The sequence below is a fragment of the Manduca sexta genome, chromosome 25 (assembly GCF_014839805.1).
Source record: "Manduca sexta isolate Smith_Timp_Sample1 chromosome 25, JHU_Msex_v1.0, whole genome shotgun sequence".
NCBI classification, from domain to species: domain Eukaryota; kingdom Metazoa; phylum Arthropoda; class Insecta; order Lepidoptera; family Sphingidae; genus Manduca; species Manduca sexta.
In genome coordinates this window covers 6134276-6150998 of record NC_051139.1, presented here as the reverse complement: position 1 = coordinate 6150998, position 16723 = coordinate 6134276, and the positions used below count along the sequence as shown (strand labels likewise).

At 38.2% G+C, this 16723-nt stretch overlaps 1 protein-coding gene across 3 annotated transcripts in view; it reads left to right on the top strand.

Moving 5' to 3' along the window:
* Positions 1–15976, top strand: part of LOC115444971 (histone-lysine N-methyltransferase, H3 lysine-79 specific) — a 33087-nt gene extending 17111 nt beyond the window's left edge. The window contains exons 4-15 of one of the 3 annotated variants that reach the window (XM_037442741.1): positions 565–705; positions 1369–1554; positions 1644–2060; positions 4972–5135; positions 6150–6319; positions 6791–6948; positions 7189–7419; positions 7544–7750; positions 7975–8964; positions 9055–9256; positions 10459–10674; positions 10759–15976. In XM_037442741.1, coding sequence (XP_037298638.1) covers positions 565–705; positions 1369–1554; positions 1644–2060; positions 4972–5135; positions 6150–6319; positions 6791–6948; positions 7189–7419; positions 7544–7750; positions 7975–8964; positions 9055–9256; positions 10459–10674; positions 10759–11315 — 3639 coding nt within the window. In that variant the 3' untranslated portion in view covers positions 11316–15976. Of the gene's footprint in view, positions 1–564; positions 706–1368; positions 1555–1643; positions 2073–4971; positions 5136–6149; positions 6320–6790; positions 6949–7188; positions 7420–7543; positions 7751–7974; positions 8965–9054; positions 9257–10458; positions 10675–10758 lie in introns of all 3 variants that reach the window. The other 2 variants (XM_037442742.1, XM_037442740.1) reach the window with 2 other exon arrangements.
* Positions 15977–16723: the final 747 nt, after the last annotated feature.

Genomic DNA, 16723 nt, shown 5'->3' with positions numbered 1-16723 from the left:
ATTCATAAGTTGCTACATTTGTCAAACCTTGAACTGTGTTGGGACTCAAGGCCATCGACATTGCTCTTAAATGACGCAGTCCGTATCGATCGGTCATTTCACCATATTCCCAATGTCATGACTTCCAGACGTACGTTACCATCGTTCATTAAATATCGTAAATACTTCTGTGCGAATAAAAACTCAAAGTGAATTTATACTAGTGAATGAAATAAGGTAAAACATAATCGTCCCTTGGTGTCGTATTGCAAAACATAAATCCTTTATATTGATTTAGATTTGTATACCAGTACTGAGAGCAACCATTCGTGTTAGCATATTTTAATAAATAGAATCGTCGTTGCAAATTTTATTTTCATATTATTATGTAGCGTGTGCGCATATTAAACACAGGACATTTTAAACTTACTGGGACGATACTGTTTATTAGTATACTATATCCACTTTATAACAATTGTATAAAGAGTATATTCTGTTGAACACTTCTTCATTAATGTGTATTCTTTGGTTCTTTTATAAAGCCTGAAAAATAATATAATTAATAATTTTGGTTATTGATTACAGGAAAAAGGTACTTCACTGCCAGCACAACGTCTCAACAAATATCCGTCACGAGGTTTATTGAAACACATTTTGCAACAAACGTACAACCAAGCGGTATCGGACCCGGATAAGCTTAATCAATATGAACCATTCTCGCCCGAGGTTAGTGGTATCTATTAAGTACTTAATTTTAAATCATATGTCTATAAAGTTGCCCTGAAAAGTGTATTGATATTTTACTAATATAATGTGAAAGGTTTTATAAATGTTGGTATGTTAGAAGTCAATAAAGCGTGGAACAGCTTTAGAATATAATATGTTGCATGCTATAGAAGGACTAACTTGTCGATTAATATTTAGGTTATTTTATTCGGATAGTTACATAGTACACAAAGAGACTTATAATCCTGAAGACAAATCAACAAATTAACTTTATTCCAAAGATAATTATGAGCTATACACAAACATTATCTGGTTTGTACATATTTTACAGAATTTAAGTACTTTAAAATGTCTCTGGTAAATATCAAAATTGTAAACCAGAATTATTTAATAATCACCTGCTAACATCTAATTGCTTCCTTGTTCTGACGGCACTCTTCATACATTGTGAATTAAGAAGTCCTGGGTTCGACTCCCAAATCCAGCAACAATATGAGCGAGTTTTCTAACTCTATTTATTTGGGATTGAACTCCTCATCCCCTAAACATCTTCAAAGACTGTCAGATTTAAAATTTTAGTAGTAATAAATTGCGCGACGTGGGGCCACGTCTTTGTCCCTTCAGCTTTTATTATTGAAATCATAACTTTTGTTTATTATCCAGGTGTACGGCGAAACATCGTACGAGTTGGTGTGTCAGATGATAGATCAAATCGAAATAACAGCTGACGATGTGTTCGTCGACTTGGGCTCTGGTGTGGGCCAAGTGGTGCTGCAGATGGCGGCCGCGACGCCTTGCCGGATATGCCTCGGCGTTGAGAAGGCTGAAGTACCTAGTAAATATGCCGAGGTATGAGTTATAATAAAATATTTTTAATAGTTGTTAGAAAGAGGAGAGATGTCAATAAACTATAATTATCAACGTTATATTTTTTCCAGAGTATGGATGTTTATTTTCGAACATGGATGAGATGGTATGGCAAAAAATTTGGGGAATACAAATTAATTAAGGGCGATTTTTTAATGGATGAACATAGAGAAAAAATAAACGCAGCAACAATTGTGTTCGTTAATAACTTTGCGTTTGGGCCCAACGTCGACCATCAGTTGAAGGAAAGATTTGCGGATTTGAAGGATGGAGCGAAGATAGTATCGTCGAAGAGCTTCTGCCCGCTGAACTTTAGGATAACAGACAGAAACCTGAGTGATATTGGGACCATCATGCACGTCAGCGAGATGTCTCCACTGAAAGGCTCCGTGTCTTGGACGGGGAAACCAGTCTCTTATTATTTACATATTATAGATAGGACCAAATTGGAGAGATACTTTCAAAGACTGAAAAATCCGAAACTCAAGGTCAGCAAAAGGGTCTGTTCCAGTCACTTTACATATTCCAAGTATTATTAACCCAGCTGCAGATTGTGAAAGTACATTTCCATATAAAGCAACATATATTTTAAGAAAAGTTCAATCAGCGTTGCCCATGATCAAGTTAGGGATTTTGGCCCGTCTGTACTTTTGCAATCATGCGCCGAAATATTACAAAAATAAGACATGTCAACTCGACAATGGAGAATTTTTGCGAGATATATCTTTCCTGTTGAGTAGAACATTATTTCAATAACAGAATATTTAATTCTTAAATTTTACGCACAACATGTTTTTATATACCATTTGTAGAACAAACTTTATGATGAAGCATTTATAACAGTCTAGTCATTATTTTATCTGGCAGCCATAAACTAGTCAAAATAATAACATCGGTAAAAACAATGAAGATTGTAGTACTGTTGTCAGTCAGCTTGCAGGTACACAGGTCAAGTTGGGAGGAACCATGGAGGAAGTTCTTGAACATTATTTCTGGATTTCATTTCTACATGAGGGCTAAGGTCCTGGTTCAGTTTACAGCAACAAAATCCAGATTTATGGGTTCACTCAGGGAAAATCTTATTACGTGTCTGTATTTTAAATTTTCATCCGGAACATATTTCTATTGCAGTATTACTTCTTATCTAATCTTACACATATTATAATCTTATCATACTTCTTACCAATATTATAAAATTGAAAGTTCGTAAAAACGTTTGGATATTTGTTAGAAATAACGCAGTAACAATTACTATACAGATAAGAACGAAATTTGATTTACACAGATAGATGGATTAGTACATTACCTACTATTTTTAAATCAGTAATTTGTTACTATGGGATTTTTTTAAGAAAGTTTGCGCTGTCGTCTTTCTGTATATTAGGGAGTTTTGTAGTAGGAAAAGCCTTCACACGCGTGAATCCGCGACCAACACCTGATTATTCATATTTTCTTTAATTTTAATTTTGGATTATTTTTACCTGGTGAGTTATTTCTATATATAGGAACAGTTACCGGCCCGATCTCGCCATTTCGTTGCAAGTTACAAATTACCACCTTTGAAGTTTGATATTTCGTATCAGATCTTTAAAATAGTCTGAGATCCTGCTAGTTCATATATACATTCCTTATTTATTAAATAAATTCTTTATAACATTGAGATAAAACCTAGTTTATGAATACTGTTGTGCTATATTAGCGGCTCAAGTCGTTCACATTTTTTAAGGTGCACTGCACATTAATTTAGTGTAGTCACTGAACAAGCATAATATGAAATGCAGACACTAATTAGTTTTCAAGTATTGTTGAATTATAAGTTGCAGACCTGAACTCATTACTAATTCCACCAAAGACAATAGAGGAGCTTGGTATGACGGATCGATAGCCAACTAAATGTTTACAAATTTATTCATTTTGTACAGAAGTGGTTGCCTGCGAGTACAGTGTATGAAGTTGTTAAGTCATCGGGTATTACAACCTTTGTAATACTGGACCAGGTAGTCTCATAATGTTTATATCAGAGACATGCGGTTAAAAGTTCTTTCTTTTTATTTAGTAGTTTCGTTTTTTTTTTAATTATATTCTACTATACTGGCATTGTTTGTGGAATCATAAGTTATAATTTTTTTAAATGGCTACTAAACATTTGTTGTGCGTATTAGGAATTTAAAAGTTATTAAAACAATGTATACATGTGATATTAAAGATAAACAATGAATATAGAATAAGTAACATTTATTTGTATGTTTTGTAATATAAATTCCTAGACGAAGAGGGCGGAAGTTATTGTTAATAACCTCTCTTCTTTGGAGTCGGTTAAAAATTCCGTGTCTCTGTGTCTTTGAGACGTCCATTTGGATATAAAAATGATGACCTAGATATTACTAGGTTCTTTCAAACAGGCCGTCACCACAATAACAGTATTCTGATTGGAATAATGAAATTGTAGTTGACCCAAAAATAGTTGTCTACTTAAACTATGAACATTTTAATTAGTTTTAATATTTAAAGTACCTATATTGTCATTGCGCTAAATTCGCGTTCTCCACAATGGGCCAGTGTGGTTAATTATTGCTGAAAGTCCCATCCGTAACAGAAGCGTAGGACTGCGCTCTAAAGTGGGACGTCATGGCATTGTTGCAATTGTTTCGTTTGCTGCATTCAGCATTTTAATTACTATATTTTTATTTAGTACTCCTTTTGTACTAATAAGTTTAAAATTTTAATGTACTGGTAGCTCTTTAAATTTGCGTTTATCTCTAGCATAACAATGCTTTTTAAAGCATGCAATTGTAGATAGCATAGTATATGGATATGGCAAATAGCATTTTCTTTTTACATTTTATTACGTATATATGGCAAGGGGTTCTATAATAAAGAAGAGCATTTTACCTCATAATACGATGTTTTCAGTACATTGTAGTAGTCAACAAGTAACTCGTGGAGCATTTCAAATGGTTTCATTCAACGGCGTTCCAGACATTTGGTACAAATATTCTGTGGGCTACCAAGGAGAAACAGTCCTCACAATAGTCTCATTTGACACTGGATGTATGGAGGTTGTAAATAGATTAAATGTAACAAATTAATTTTGCTTTTACATATTGATTACCATCTGTGTCCCATTGTGCTTACGTGAGGAAATCATATTTTACAATTAGTGGGTGGTTTGTTGTTATTGACACAGGTACTTTACTAATCAGTATGGTAACCAATGTGTTAGATGAAATAACATGTTACATTCTACGCAATAAAGCAGGCAATGCGTCACTCATACCTCGTTTGGCGCGAGTGAGCATCACTCAACTGCCGGCGCCTTGGCTGCTTGTTAAATACTAACATTGTTATAAGCACGTGTTGAGTAGTGAGTAGTGAGACATAACTGTTGTTGTGCTGTAGGGTTCGCACAACGGGTGTGAGGAGGGCGAGGGCAGCGGCAAGCGGCACCTGAGCGCGCCGCCCACGCGCCAGCCCACGCCCGACCTGCTCAACGGCAACAGCAACCACAGCACCGGCTCGCTGCCCGAGCGCAGGGGCAAGGTGGCGCGCCCCCGGACCGTTAGGTGAACACACCACCACCACCCTCATACTTACTATATACATGCTTCCGAATGTCTATTGCCAAACTAAATTTTATGTTGGCACATTTCCATTTGTAATGATTCTTTCAATATACTTACAAATATAATTAAAATTATGATTGGACCAGAATACTTAATCGAAATATTGTCTCTAGAGTTCAAACTGTATTGTAACCAAAATGATAGGTAAAAAAATATATGCATGTAGTGTTGGTACACATGAAGGTAGTGTTGTGATGTAGGCATCATAAATTGATAGACTCAAATGTAACATTCGGACTAGCAACAAATATTTACGGTTTACACAATCATTTTTCTTGAAATAGGAATTGAAATTGCCACCATATTGAACATGCTACAGGTGCAATAGTATATTTAAGCCTTAAAGCAAACACATGGTTGTGATTGGGCGAACAGTTTTGATTTGGATAAGTATTTGGTTAGTCGCTATTAAAGTGGATGATGTTATTGTTGTAATAATATTATGGCACCTTAGTTCATTAGTATTCTAACCATCTAACAAATTTAAGGTCACGGAATTCTCATACTTCTTATGAGTGTGACAAAGTATTTTTTGGAAAAAACTAAGATATAATTTAATATTTAGTGATGAAATACTGAGAACATAGTTGTCAGTTTTATTTTTATATTTAATGTGGGAATGAATTTCTAACTAAATAGAGGCCTTTGTTATGTGTATAGTATATTATTGGAAATATAAACATACTTTGTACAAACTAACAAAATCAAAAATGTAGATACGGGTATTGTTATTAGTTGTGTCAATAAAAATATGAATCCATATGAACAGACAGCGTTTTCATTGATTTTGTTAAACATGTGGCAACTGCATTTAAAGCCAGCCCCTCATGAGTGCTGACGTAATAGGATAATGGTTGTCATCACTTTTTGTCAGATCGTTATAATCAAGTAAGTTATTATAAAATCCTGCAAATGTGGTCTCTGGAAATTAATGAACAATAATGGTTGGTTCAGGGGAGAGAACGGACGGACGCGCGCTCGCGCGGCGGTGGCCAAGCGACGCGTCGTGCGCCGCTCCAGCGACGAGAGCGACGAGGAGTCCAGCGGCACCGACGACGCGCCGCCCGGCCCCGAGCCCGCGCCGCGCGAGTGGGGCGCGCCCTGGGCCTCCTCCTCCGACTCCAGTCAGTACTCCTGCCCGACGCTCATTACTCGTGACACAATTGTGTCGCGCTTGCTCATTTTTGAATATGCGAGAAACTTTTATTAATTTTTCTGGCGATTTCTATGGTATCCGCACATTCCAAAGTGCTTGTTGAGGAAGGTGATGACAGTACAGAAGTAAAAATACTATGATATCAGACATAACAGGTGTGCCAAGATTAGATTAGATGGCCTATGGGCCACCACATAATCATACCTGTTTAATAACGTCTCTACTGGTAGAATTTCTGGGACTGTCACTCTAGCACAAAGGTCTGAAGTATGTTAATTTATAAATTTGTATAACTTCTATCTGTACTCTCTGTTATGCAATATTGCAGTATCTCCTGTATATACAGGAAAATGTAGATAAATATAGTAAAAAAATGAGGAAGTTAGCCAGGAACAATATATTTTACAAGTAGTGTATGAATGTGTACGTCTGTGTGCAGACCGCAGCCGGCGCACGTCGAACAAGCGCGCGGCGAGTGCGGGCGGCGCGCGGCGGAGAGCGGCGCGCGCCAAGCGACGGCGCGCCGCGCCCGCCGCCATCGCCGGCCTCGACCTGCTGCACTCCACCACGCTCGCCTCCACCATACACAACGGCGCCGTGAGTCATACCACACACCACACAACTCGATCAAATAATTATACTAAATACTTGAGATAAACAACTTCAATTTTGGCGACCTTTAGGAAATAGATAACCGTAATATCTGTAATTCTGGATATGCCTTTATCATATAAATGATGTCCTAGATTATATAACGTTAAAAATAAACTGCAAAACACCAATTGCGTACGAGCCCGAATTGATGTTAAAATATAGGGCTGTGTCTGTGTGTGTCAGGTGACAGCGCCTCCGCCGGGCTGCGTGGGACAGCGGCTGTCGGCACTGGGTGTGCAGCTGCAGCCGGCCGAGCGACTGCACTCGGAGCTGGACATCCCGCGCTCGCCGCACACGCCCTACAGCCTGCAGCTGCTGCTCGACATGTTCCGTGACCAGTACCTCGCTTTCATACAGCGCATGAACACGCCCGAATACGCAACAGAGATTCGACAACAGATCGACAAAGAAAAGGTGATACAAACGTTACTGTTCTCTTTTATCGCTTTAATACTGTGAACTTTTTATGATAACTGGCTTCATAATTATTGTAATTATACAATAATTATGAATTTAAAATTATGTTTATTGTCTACAGGAAAGAAATCAAAAATTAAAATCTCGAGCATCGCAATTAGATAAACAAATCAATGTGCTGATTAGCGACAGTGTGGCGTTACTGAAGGCTCGCATGAGTGAACTGGGCATCCACGCTAACAACACGGTTGATTTGCTGGCTAAAGCTAAGGAGATCGTCGGCAGACATAAAGAGCTGCAAAGCAAAGCTAGTAAACTACAATCTCAGGTAAAATTTCTGAAAGTCAATTGGAACAAAAAATTTACAAAATTGTTTTATAGTAGTTATAACGATACCGATAAAACGTTACGATTGTTTGACATCATCACAAAATAGATTGAATGTTAAATTTCTTTTTAAGAATAACCCGTCAGATGATTTTTTTTTATTATTTGTCTTGTTCTTAAATAAAACGTTGTTTTGGTCAAATTCCATGTTTGTCTATTTTTTAGGTTAATAATATAGAAGCAGAACAAACTGTGCTCGTGAAACAAAGAACATTTGAAATCACAGAAAAGTATCGTCAAATGGGACATATACCACCTGATGTTGAAATTACGCAGAACATAGCCCATGATTGTATTTTAAAAGAGATATCGGCAACATTAGCGCACCGAAAAAGGCTACACGCACAAGTCGGCCATCTTCAAAATGAAATCATCCAAATGGAAAGAGCTAGTGAACAAAAAGCGTCAGTGCCGTCAGTGCCCGTTGCTACCGTGAAACCCCATACTGTCAATTCGAAGCCAAGAAAGTCAAGGGAGCACAGATCAAGATCGCAGGAGTGGCCTGACGTTCCGGACGTAGGGAAAATTGAGGAACAGAACCCAGAAATCCTCGCGCAGAAAATTCTCGAAACCGGGCGTCAGATCGAGGCGGGGAAGATCATAAAACCTAACGTTATAGTGAATGGGTACGTGAGAGACTCCGAGCGGCACGGCGACCATCGGAGCAGTAAAGCTGCCACGCCCATCCTCCGAGCGCAGCCGCAGCCGCAGCGCCCCGCGCCGCCGCAGCCTGCGCTCGCCCATCGACAGTCGCCCGTCAAACCACAGAAGCCCCTCAACGTAGTCGCCAAAGTGCAGGAATCACCGAAGGTAATTAACTTTGAAGACCGGCTAAAGAGCATAATCACTTCGGTGCTGAACGAGGACCAGGAGCAGCGTAAGGCGTCGCGGCAGCCGACGCCCACGCACGGGTACGGCAACGGCTACGTGCGACAGCCAGGCGGCGGCGCCTACCCGCCGCGCGCCGTGCCGCCCGCCAGCGCCCCGCCCGCGCCTGCGCCCTCGCCCTCATACCCGCGCAGTGCGGCGCGTGACTTCCGTCGCGAGCGCTACCAGTTCGACCGTCGCGAGCCGCCGCGCCTGCCGACCGCACACCACGACCCGCGTCCGCCTGATTTGCGCCATCACCATATATCGCAACCCGATTACACTCAGGTATTTTTCTCGTTTTCCTCGCTAAATATATATTTTTTTTATTCTTTAAGAGCCACCACGATATTGTTTTAATTCGGTTTTTGGAATCAGGTATCTCCTGCGAAATTAGCACTACGGCGCCATCTCTCGCAGGAGCGTCTGGCGGCGCCGGGAGCTCGCACCATAGGCGACCTCGTCAACGGCGAAATCGAACGCACACTAGAGATCTCCAATCAGAGCATCATAAACGCGGCCGTCAACATGAGCGCAGCGCGTTATCACGAGCCGGCTGCCTCACATCAACCGCTCGAGGGTAAGTGTTCTCTATTTACCCACAAACATAGTTTAGCACATTTTTAGATGAGAGTAGCTTCATCGTTCCTCGAATTTGGTAATAAATGAGCGACAAATATATTTTTATATCATACAAGGTGTTTCTCGCAGCTCGACTGAGGTAAAAAATTTCCATCGGTTTACCAGTGCCACTACAGGCTTTTCTGAGTTCAAAAGTAGGCTCTATGACATTACAATGCCAAGTCATATTTAAAATTCTTTTAACGGTTTTTGTGTTTAATTATTGTTTTATTAGATTTAGATGTTATAAACATAAACTGTTATTAACACCCAAATCAGGGATGTTATGGATATGAAATTTCGGATATGGATACGAATATGGATATAGGAATTAAATTATATCGGTTTCGGATACGGTTACGGATATTAGATTAAAGTTAAATAAAAATTCAAAATAGTATGTAATACAGTAGAGCGTCGATTACAAACTATCGTTTGTCCTCATCGTTGATTAATAAGTAATTATCGATGAACTAATTGAGAGAGTTTTGATTTGAGATGAAAATTCAGTGAAGTAGTGCCACCTCTTCTCCGTGAAAAGTTTTTATCACACTGTTTACATTTTGCAAAATTTACATTAACTTGATAAAAAAATGTCTAATTAACCTCGACTTTAGACGCATTTCGACCTTATGAATCAATTTAGTACGTAACACAACACTTTTATATACTTCACTTTATTAAATGAAGTATCTACTCATAAATAAAAAAATGACTATTTATGAATGAGTTGAGTAAAATTCACGTGGCGCGCGAGCAGTGAAACAAAACCTGGGGCCTTATTCTCAACCCCGCACGTTAACAGTGCTTAACAAGCACGTAACACAACACATCATGTTTAGGACTATAGAAATTTGGCTTACAGAATACCATTCCACGCACATTTCTCAAAGATAACATGACACGGCCGCGTTACGCGTTTACACTATCATACAGAATAAGGGCCCTGTCGTAACATATTATTCGTAACTTATCCGAAACTTTTGTAACGGATACGGTTACGGTTTCGGATATATTTTTATTTCGGATGTCAGATAGTTTCGGTTACGGTTACGGAGCTCCATAACATCCCTGACCCAAATCTCTTAACTAACTTTCGTGTTTATAATATTAAAAAAGTAAGATAAGATAAAATATTTATATTTATTAAAAATATTTTAGGACTTGCTGCGTGTTTACAAGCGCGAGTCCTCGCCTCGGAATACTGGCGTGGCCGCAATGGTGCGCCCGGTCCGGGAAACAGTAGCGGCCCCCCGGGGAGCGGCGGGAGCGGCGAACAGGACGACGCATCTCGTCGTCGAACGCCGCCACCCGATCCACACTCGAACACTTCGACGCCTTTAGTTGATGAATTGCCTGACGGTTCACGGCTACAAGGTAGTGTATCTTCTTTGTACCGTATAGTCTAACAGAGATAAAGTGACGTCAGCAAAATTAAGTCGAGAAATGTAATTATTTCAGAAGGCGAAGGCGGCGAAGAGGTCGACGAGAGTAAATGGCAAGATAGAATTGCCTTTCGATTCGATCAAATAATTTCGTTCGCTTCAACGGCTATGGAAGACAAGCGTCGGCGATCCGACGAGGCGTGTAACACGTCGCCGGACTCCGGCATCGGGCACGGCGAGGCGGCGCAGGGCGTGCAGGCCGCGCGGCCGGCGGGCGCCGCGGCCGGGGCGGGCGCGTGTGCGGCAGGCGGCGCGGGCGCGGCGCCGGGGGAGGGCGCGGGCGCGGCGGGCGGGGCGGGCGAGGCGCGCTCGCCGTCGCCGCTGCCGGCGCACCACTTCAAGAAGCGGTTCTTCCGCCGCGAGCGCTGGGGCGCGTGGAGCGGCGCGGCGCCGCCGGCGGCGGTGGAGTGGGAGCGGCCCGCGGGTGCGCGGGGCGCGCGGGGCGAGCGGTGCGCGGCGGCCGCAGCTCGTAGCGCCACGCCGGGCGGCGCGCACGCTCGCTGCCGGCCCGCCTCCGTGAGTGAACTGTGGACGCAGTGTGTGCGTCGCCATCCGTCGGTTCTCGCATGTTGACTGTGGATTTTTGTTATATTTTCGAATATATAATGTAATTATGTATATTATTGAGTTTATTTTACGTTTAGGAAGTGTAATTATTTAAAAGTAGATTTATATCGCCGTTCCGTTTGAGCGCTCCGAAGTCGAACGCGCCATGACGGATTGTATTTCATGTGTTCATTTAGGTAATAGAATCTGAATTACATGATTTGATGACGCAGCGGATCGTCTTTGCGCCGGTCGTTCGATGAATGTTTGTTGTTTTATGTGTTTTGTTTTTCGATGTTACAGAAAGGCTCAGTCTGAATAATGTGAATCATTTCTTTGGCAAATCTTTAGTTTTGATGTCATGTTAGATACGTTGATAAGCAATTGATGTGGATAATAATCTCGACTTTATATAATACAGTCCATACCCACGTTGCGTACGTATATCATGAAATTGAACGCACTTAATATTTTAACAATTAGGTGTAGCGCCTTACAGGTTTTGAATTACTTAAGTGAAAAATTTAATTTAAATAATAAAATATACATTTTTGTACAAAGATATTCGTGGAAGCGTCAGAAAGGCGTAATTGAAAATATAATTTGTTAGTAACACGCTAGACTGCATTTCTTAACGTTACGCACTCTTGTTATAGGGTTTGATACATAAAATTAAGCTTACAAGAGCTAGGGATTTTCTTACCATAATGATACTTTCGATAATGATCGCCCTAGTATACAAATCTAGTGATGTAATAAAGTAAGTTGTTATGAATGATTTGTATTTCCGAAAAGAAATCCTCAAAATTAACTATTCTTTAGCTGATGTAGCAAACGAATGTAACTGTATTTTTACGTTTAGATGGTGTTATCCTGGTTAACTGTGCTACTAAATTGAGTCTTCCATGCATTTGGCAATAACGTCTACTTTTTGTTTTAAAAGGCTCATTTCATAATCTACAGACACTGCCTTTAGAAGCTGATAGGATGAGGCTAATCTTTTATGCCACTATTCGGTTTTCATATTAAGTTCTGTTAAATTATTGTATTAATTTTGGACTTACTTAATAAGTGATCAAAGGAAGTAAATGTGAATTGTTGAGCATTTTTACAGCTTTTTAAAATGCTATAATGGAGTATATTGCAACTATTAGGGAATAGGAATTTTAATAACGTTATGGAAATATACAAAAAACCGCTAGAACGTATTTCGATCAGCCGAATTTAATATTAAATGGACATCATTGATTGTATAATTGTTCTACGTTATTTCAAAATCATCTGCTGACCTCGCATCTTGCGTATATAAGTTATATTAATGACATAATAAACAAACTGATATGTACCATAGGTACCCACTACTACGTGGCTGTTAGCAACATTCGTGTAAAAAAGTTGATGAAGTATGAAGTTGCAGAAGCCATTGTTGCCTTACATTAGACTGGAGTTATCCATCGTTTAACTTTACGGAATATCCCAACCGCGATTAAATATTGTAATAATGCGATTCAAGACGCATTGGCATTAGAATAGTTTAAATGATATATTTTTTTATTGGATTATAATCATCACCTTGCTCATCCGTGTATAATTGTAGATATGAAGTGAACATAGTATCGCGTCGTGTGCTTTAGTGATACAGCGCACAGGCTTACAGTATGGAATTAATTTATGGACATAATCTTTTGATTCCGTGCCTATCATTTGAAGCAATATTAATGCGAGGACAAATCTTTGACGTGTGACTAGTGTGTATGTAATTTTCGGCATATTGGTTTTATTTTTCATTCGGAATACATTAAAGTCACATTTTTCCGCATATGAGACTAAATTAGTCTGTCGATGCTGTAAATATTGTATAAAAATACCATTGAAAGCACACATTTTACACTAATAAGCTAAATATATTATTATCATGATATTCATTGGTTATGAAATTATCCAAGTTTTATTGTTTTTGGTAGAAATATATTGGTTTTAGTCTTCAGTGCTGGTAAAATATATTTACAGTCTTCAAAACCTATACGTAGGTTTAGCCTATTCTGTTATACACATACATACTGCCTTATTAATTTTAATAAAGGAAGTCTAATTGCAAGGAAAATTATCAGAGCGACAGAGAGATTACGTCGATCGACATACATATAATTGGCTTCATTTTTTCGCCTTAATTATAATTTTGTGAAGCAGATGTAGGCGACAATTTCATATTCATAACACCGGTTCTTAAAACAAGAACTTTCTGATAGATTCTTGCTCGAGAAACTTCCACGTAAATCAGGTTTCGACGAGGAGCCATGTACTAATTATGTCCACCCAGATCATTCGACTTCGAAATATTCGGCATATCTAAAAATTACTGATACAAACTTCCTCATTTCAATCTGTGGAATTGTGTTCTATACTACTATGTTCAAGTAAATGTCGAATAAATGAAAGTTAAATTACTACTAACATTTTAAATGCTTTTGTTTTCAAGACACCATTTATAAAACATGGCGGTATTACTCATAAAATATCCGATACTATTAGTCTGCTTGCTTTATTTTCTGACTCGTCAATTATCTAAAAATAAATTGTCGATCCGTTATCAAGGGTTCTTTTCGCGATATATAAATTGTGTTGCAAATGTACTGGCATTTGTGAAGTTTCTTTACATCTCTGAAGCACCAAGTGAAGCGGTCTAGATTTTATAAAAATTATGGCTTGTAAACTACAAACAAATTGTAGGAGGCTATTGTTGCATCGAAAACCACACTATAAATATTTTATTGGAAGTAAAACTGATTTCCGTAGTTTTTCCCGGTATCCCGTTACTTGATTTTTATACTCATTTTCGACTTCTCATTCAGAGATTCTTAGATTAATTGAGTAACTATAATGCCTATTTTCATTATGCAGATTGATGTCCCTGTGTATTTTCTTTTGATGTCTTTTTTTGCAACCATAATATTGTGTAGATACTTGTTTTTTTACGTATTGTATCTAATACATTTGCATATTTTGTATAAGTTTGGAACCATTCGCTTCCATAGAGACCTTTGCGACACTTCCCGTATCCTTTTGTTCTGTGAGTCCGTGACTGTTGTATTAAAGAAGCAGATTCCATTACATCACGTCACCATGGTTATTATGCGCACAGTGGTTTATCTTTTGAACACAATCCGTAGTTTTGAAGAAGTAGTAAATTATTTTCACTCAAGTTTCTTGATTATTAACGGGTTGCATCATATATCAATATTTGTAAATAAGGCAATGAATTGTAATAAATTGGTTTGTGACATTATGATAATGAGCAAGCTATTATTAGTAATTAGAGATAAACTTAATTTTTCGCTCATGACGATTATCCGCCTCTTAGGAATAAGGTTTACCAAAAATATAAGTAATTATGGATGACGTTTCTTTAACGCAAGATTTCATTAATAATCATGTATCAATTATTTGTCTATCAAATATTTTAATTTCACTAAAATAAAACTGCAATAAGGAAGGGCCTCGTAAGGAGTTCGTATGTAAATAAATAATAAATTATGTAATACCTAACCTTTTTGTATTGGGATAATATGATTATGAATATTGTACGTAAAAACAATATTATCGCGTAATATTGTTTACCGGTACAGTTTATGTGATCTAAACCTGGGTAACAATTCATAAAAAAATAAGACACTCCAAGTTTTCGTGCCTTTTTCGATAAGCTTATTTTTACACGGAGATAAAAATATCTCTAAAAAGCAATAGGAAATGGATAGGGAACTATAACTAATTAAAAGTGGTCCACGTATATAGCACATTTGTACTTCCAAACCGTAATGATTAGAAAAACACAAAACGTAAAATGTTTATAGTGAAGCTAGCCTGCTTCGGTTACATTAGAATAGACCGAAATTAGATGCGACACCAGAATCTGCAGTAGATTGATATAGCCCCAAATGAAGTTGTGATTTTAAATTGCATAATTAGTGATACAACGCATTTTCGTTGTGTTCGAAAATGTTTACTTACGTGAGAATCGCTGAGGTTTATTAGTTATTTTTTAGGATTTTTTTACTGTGCACTGTAATGTCGTTATAGGTAAGTATTCGTCATAAATATAAATTATTGTGTAATAAAGTAATGTTAAACAATGAGCAATGTTAATAATTTGTGGTCAGTGAATAAAATTGCACATTGTATGAATGTTCGTAATACATAAACGAACAGAATAATTCATGTAACGAACGATTGGAATATTGTATATTGAACACTTTAAGCATTATCAATAATGAGATGTGTCGTTTCATGTATTTTGAACATTGGAATGCACTGGTTTGATTGTGCCTGAAAAACTCATCAATGCCGCTCCAAACCTCAAAATTATGTATTTGTAAATTAAGTAAGCTAAACGTCGATTCTGAGGTAGATACCGATAGTAATGTAGTGTTAATACGGCATTAAAACACTATTTTTGATCAGATTGACTCGAGGAGTGATTACATTATTCAGTTTTGACTAATTTTATTTTTGATGGGAAATATGAGCTAATTTTTGTGACGTTATAGTGTCTAAAATAGTACAAATGAGAAGACTTATCGTCGTAAGCCTCGAACTATTCAACATTGCAAATGCTAGGTTTGAGATGTATCCCTGTGTACTAGTTTTATTTTGTACTAAAAGTTAAAAATAAATGAATAATTAAACTACAATATTTTTTATTTTCACGTCGTTGTGGCTTCCTTTGTTTCTACTGATTACTACTGACGTCTTTACTACATACGTGAAGAAATTGTAATATAAGTGATAATTTAGAACCAAGGGCTTCGCCACGTGGGGGAAGGTAGGGCTAGCTGAATCCCCGCCCCCCTCCCCAGTTTCTAAAATTTGAATGAATTCACCAATTCCATTCCTAATATTCCGTACGCTCAATTACGCTCTGCTCTATGTTAACGGGAGAGGGGGAGTCGGGGGAGGAACATGTGCTCTCGACTTTATACTTTTCTCATTCTCTATTTCAGCTCTTGTTTAGAACTCGGCATAATAATATGTAGAGCCATTTGGAACTAATAAATCCCCTAAACTAACAAACGACTTCGCAGGTATGCAGATTTATTACTTATAATATTTTGGTAAATAAAATAAACTCGAACCCCGTGGGCATGGGCGTAACCAGGTTGAACCACAGACGGTTTCAACGTATCGGGAGTAAATCTCAAACTTTGATCATTAGGCAAAAGGGAAATTTCATATAAGTAGGTAGTTCCAATAATTCAACACATTATAAAAGTATTTATATACAAAAGTATGTATTAGTGTTAATGCCCGGGGGATAGCTGCCCCCCTCTTTCAGTCTACCCATGAGCTGTAATTTTAAATATTTCAGTTTACAATTTAAGTACTTGCCTACACGATGTATGTATGTTTAAATAAATATTATACGTCAAAGATTTCATGGA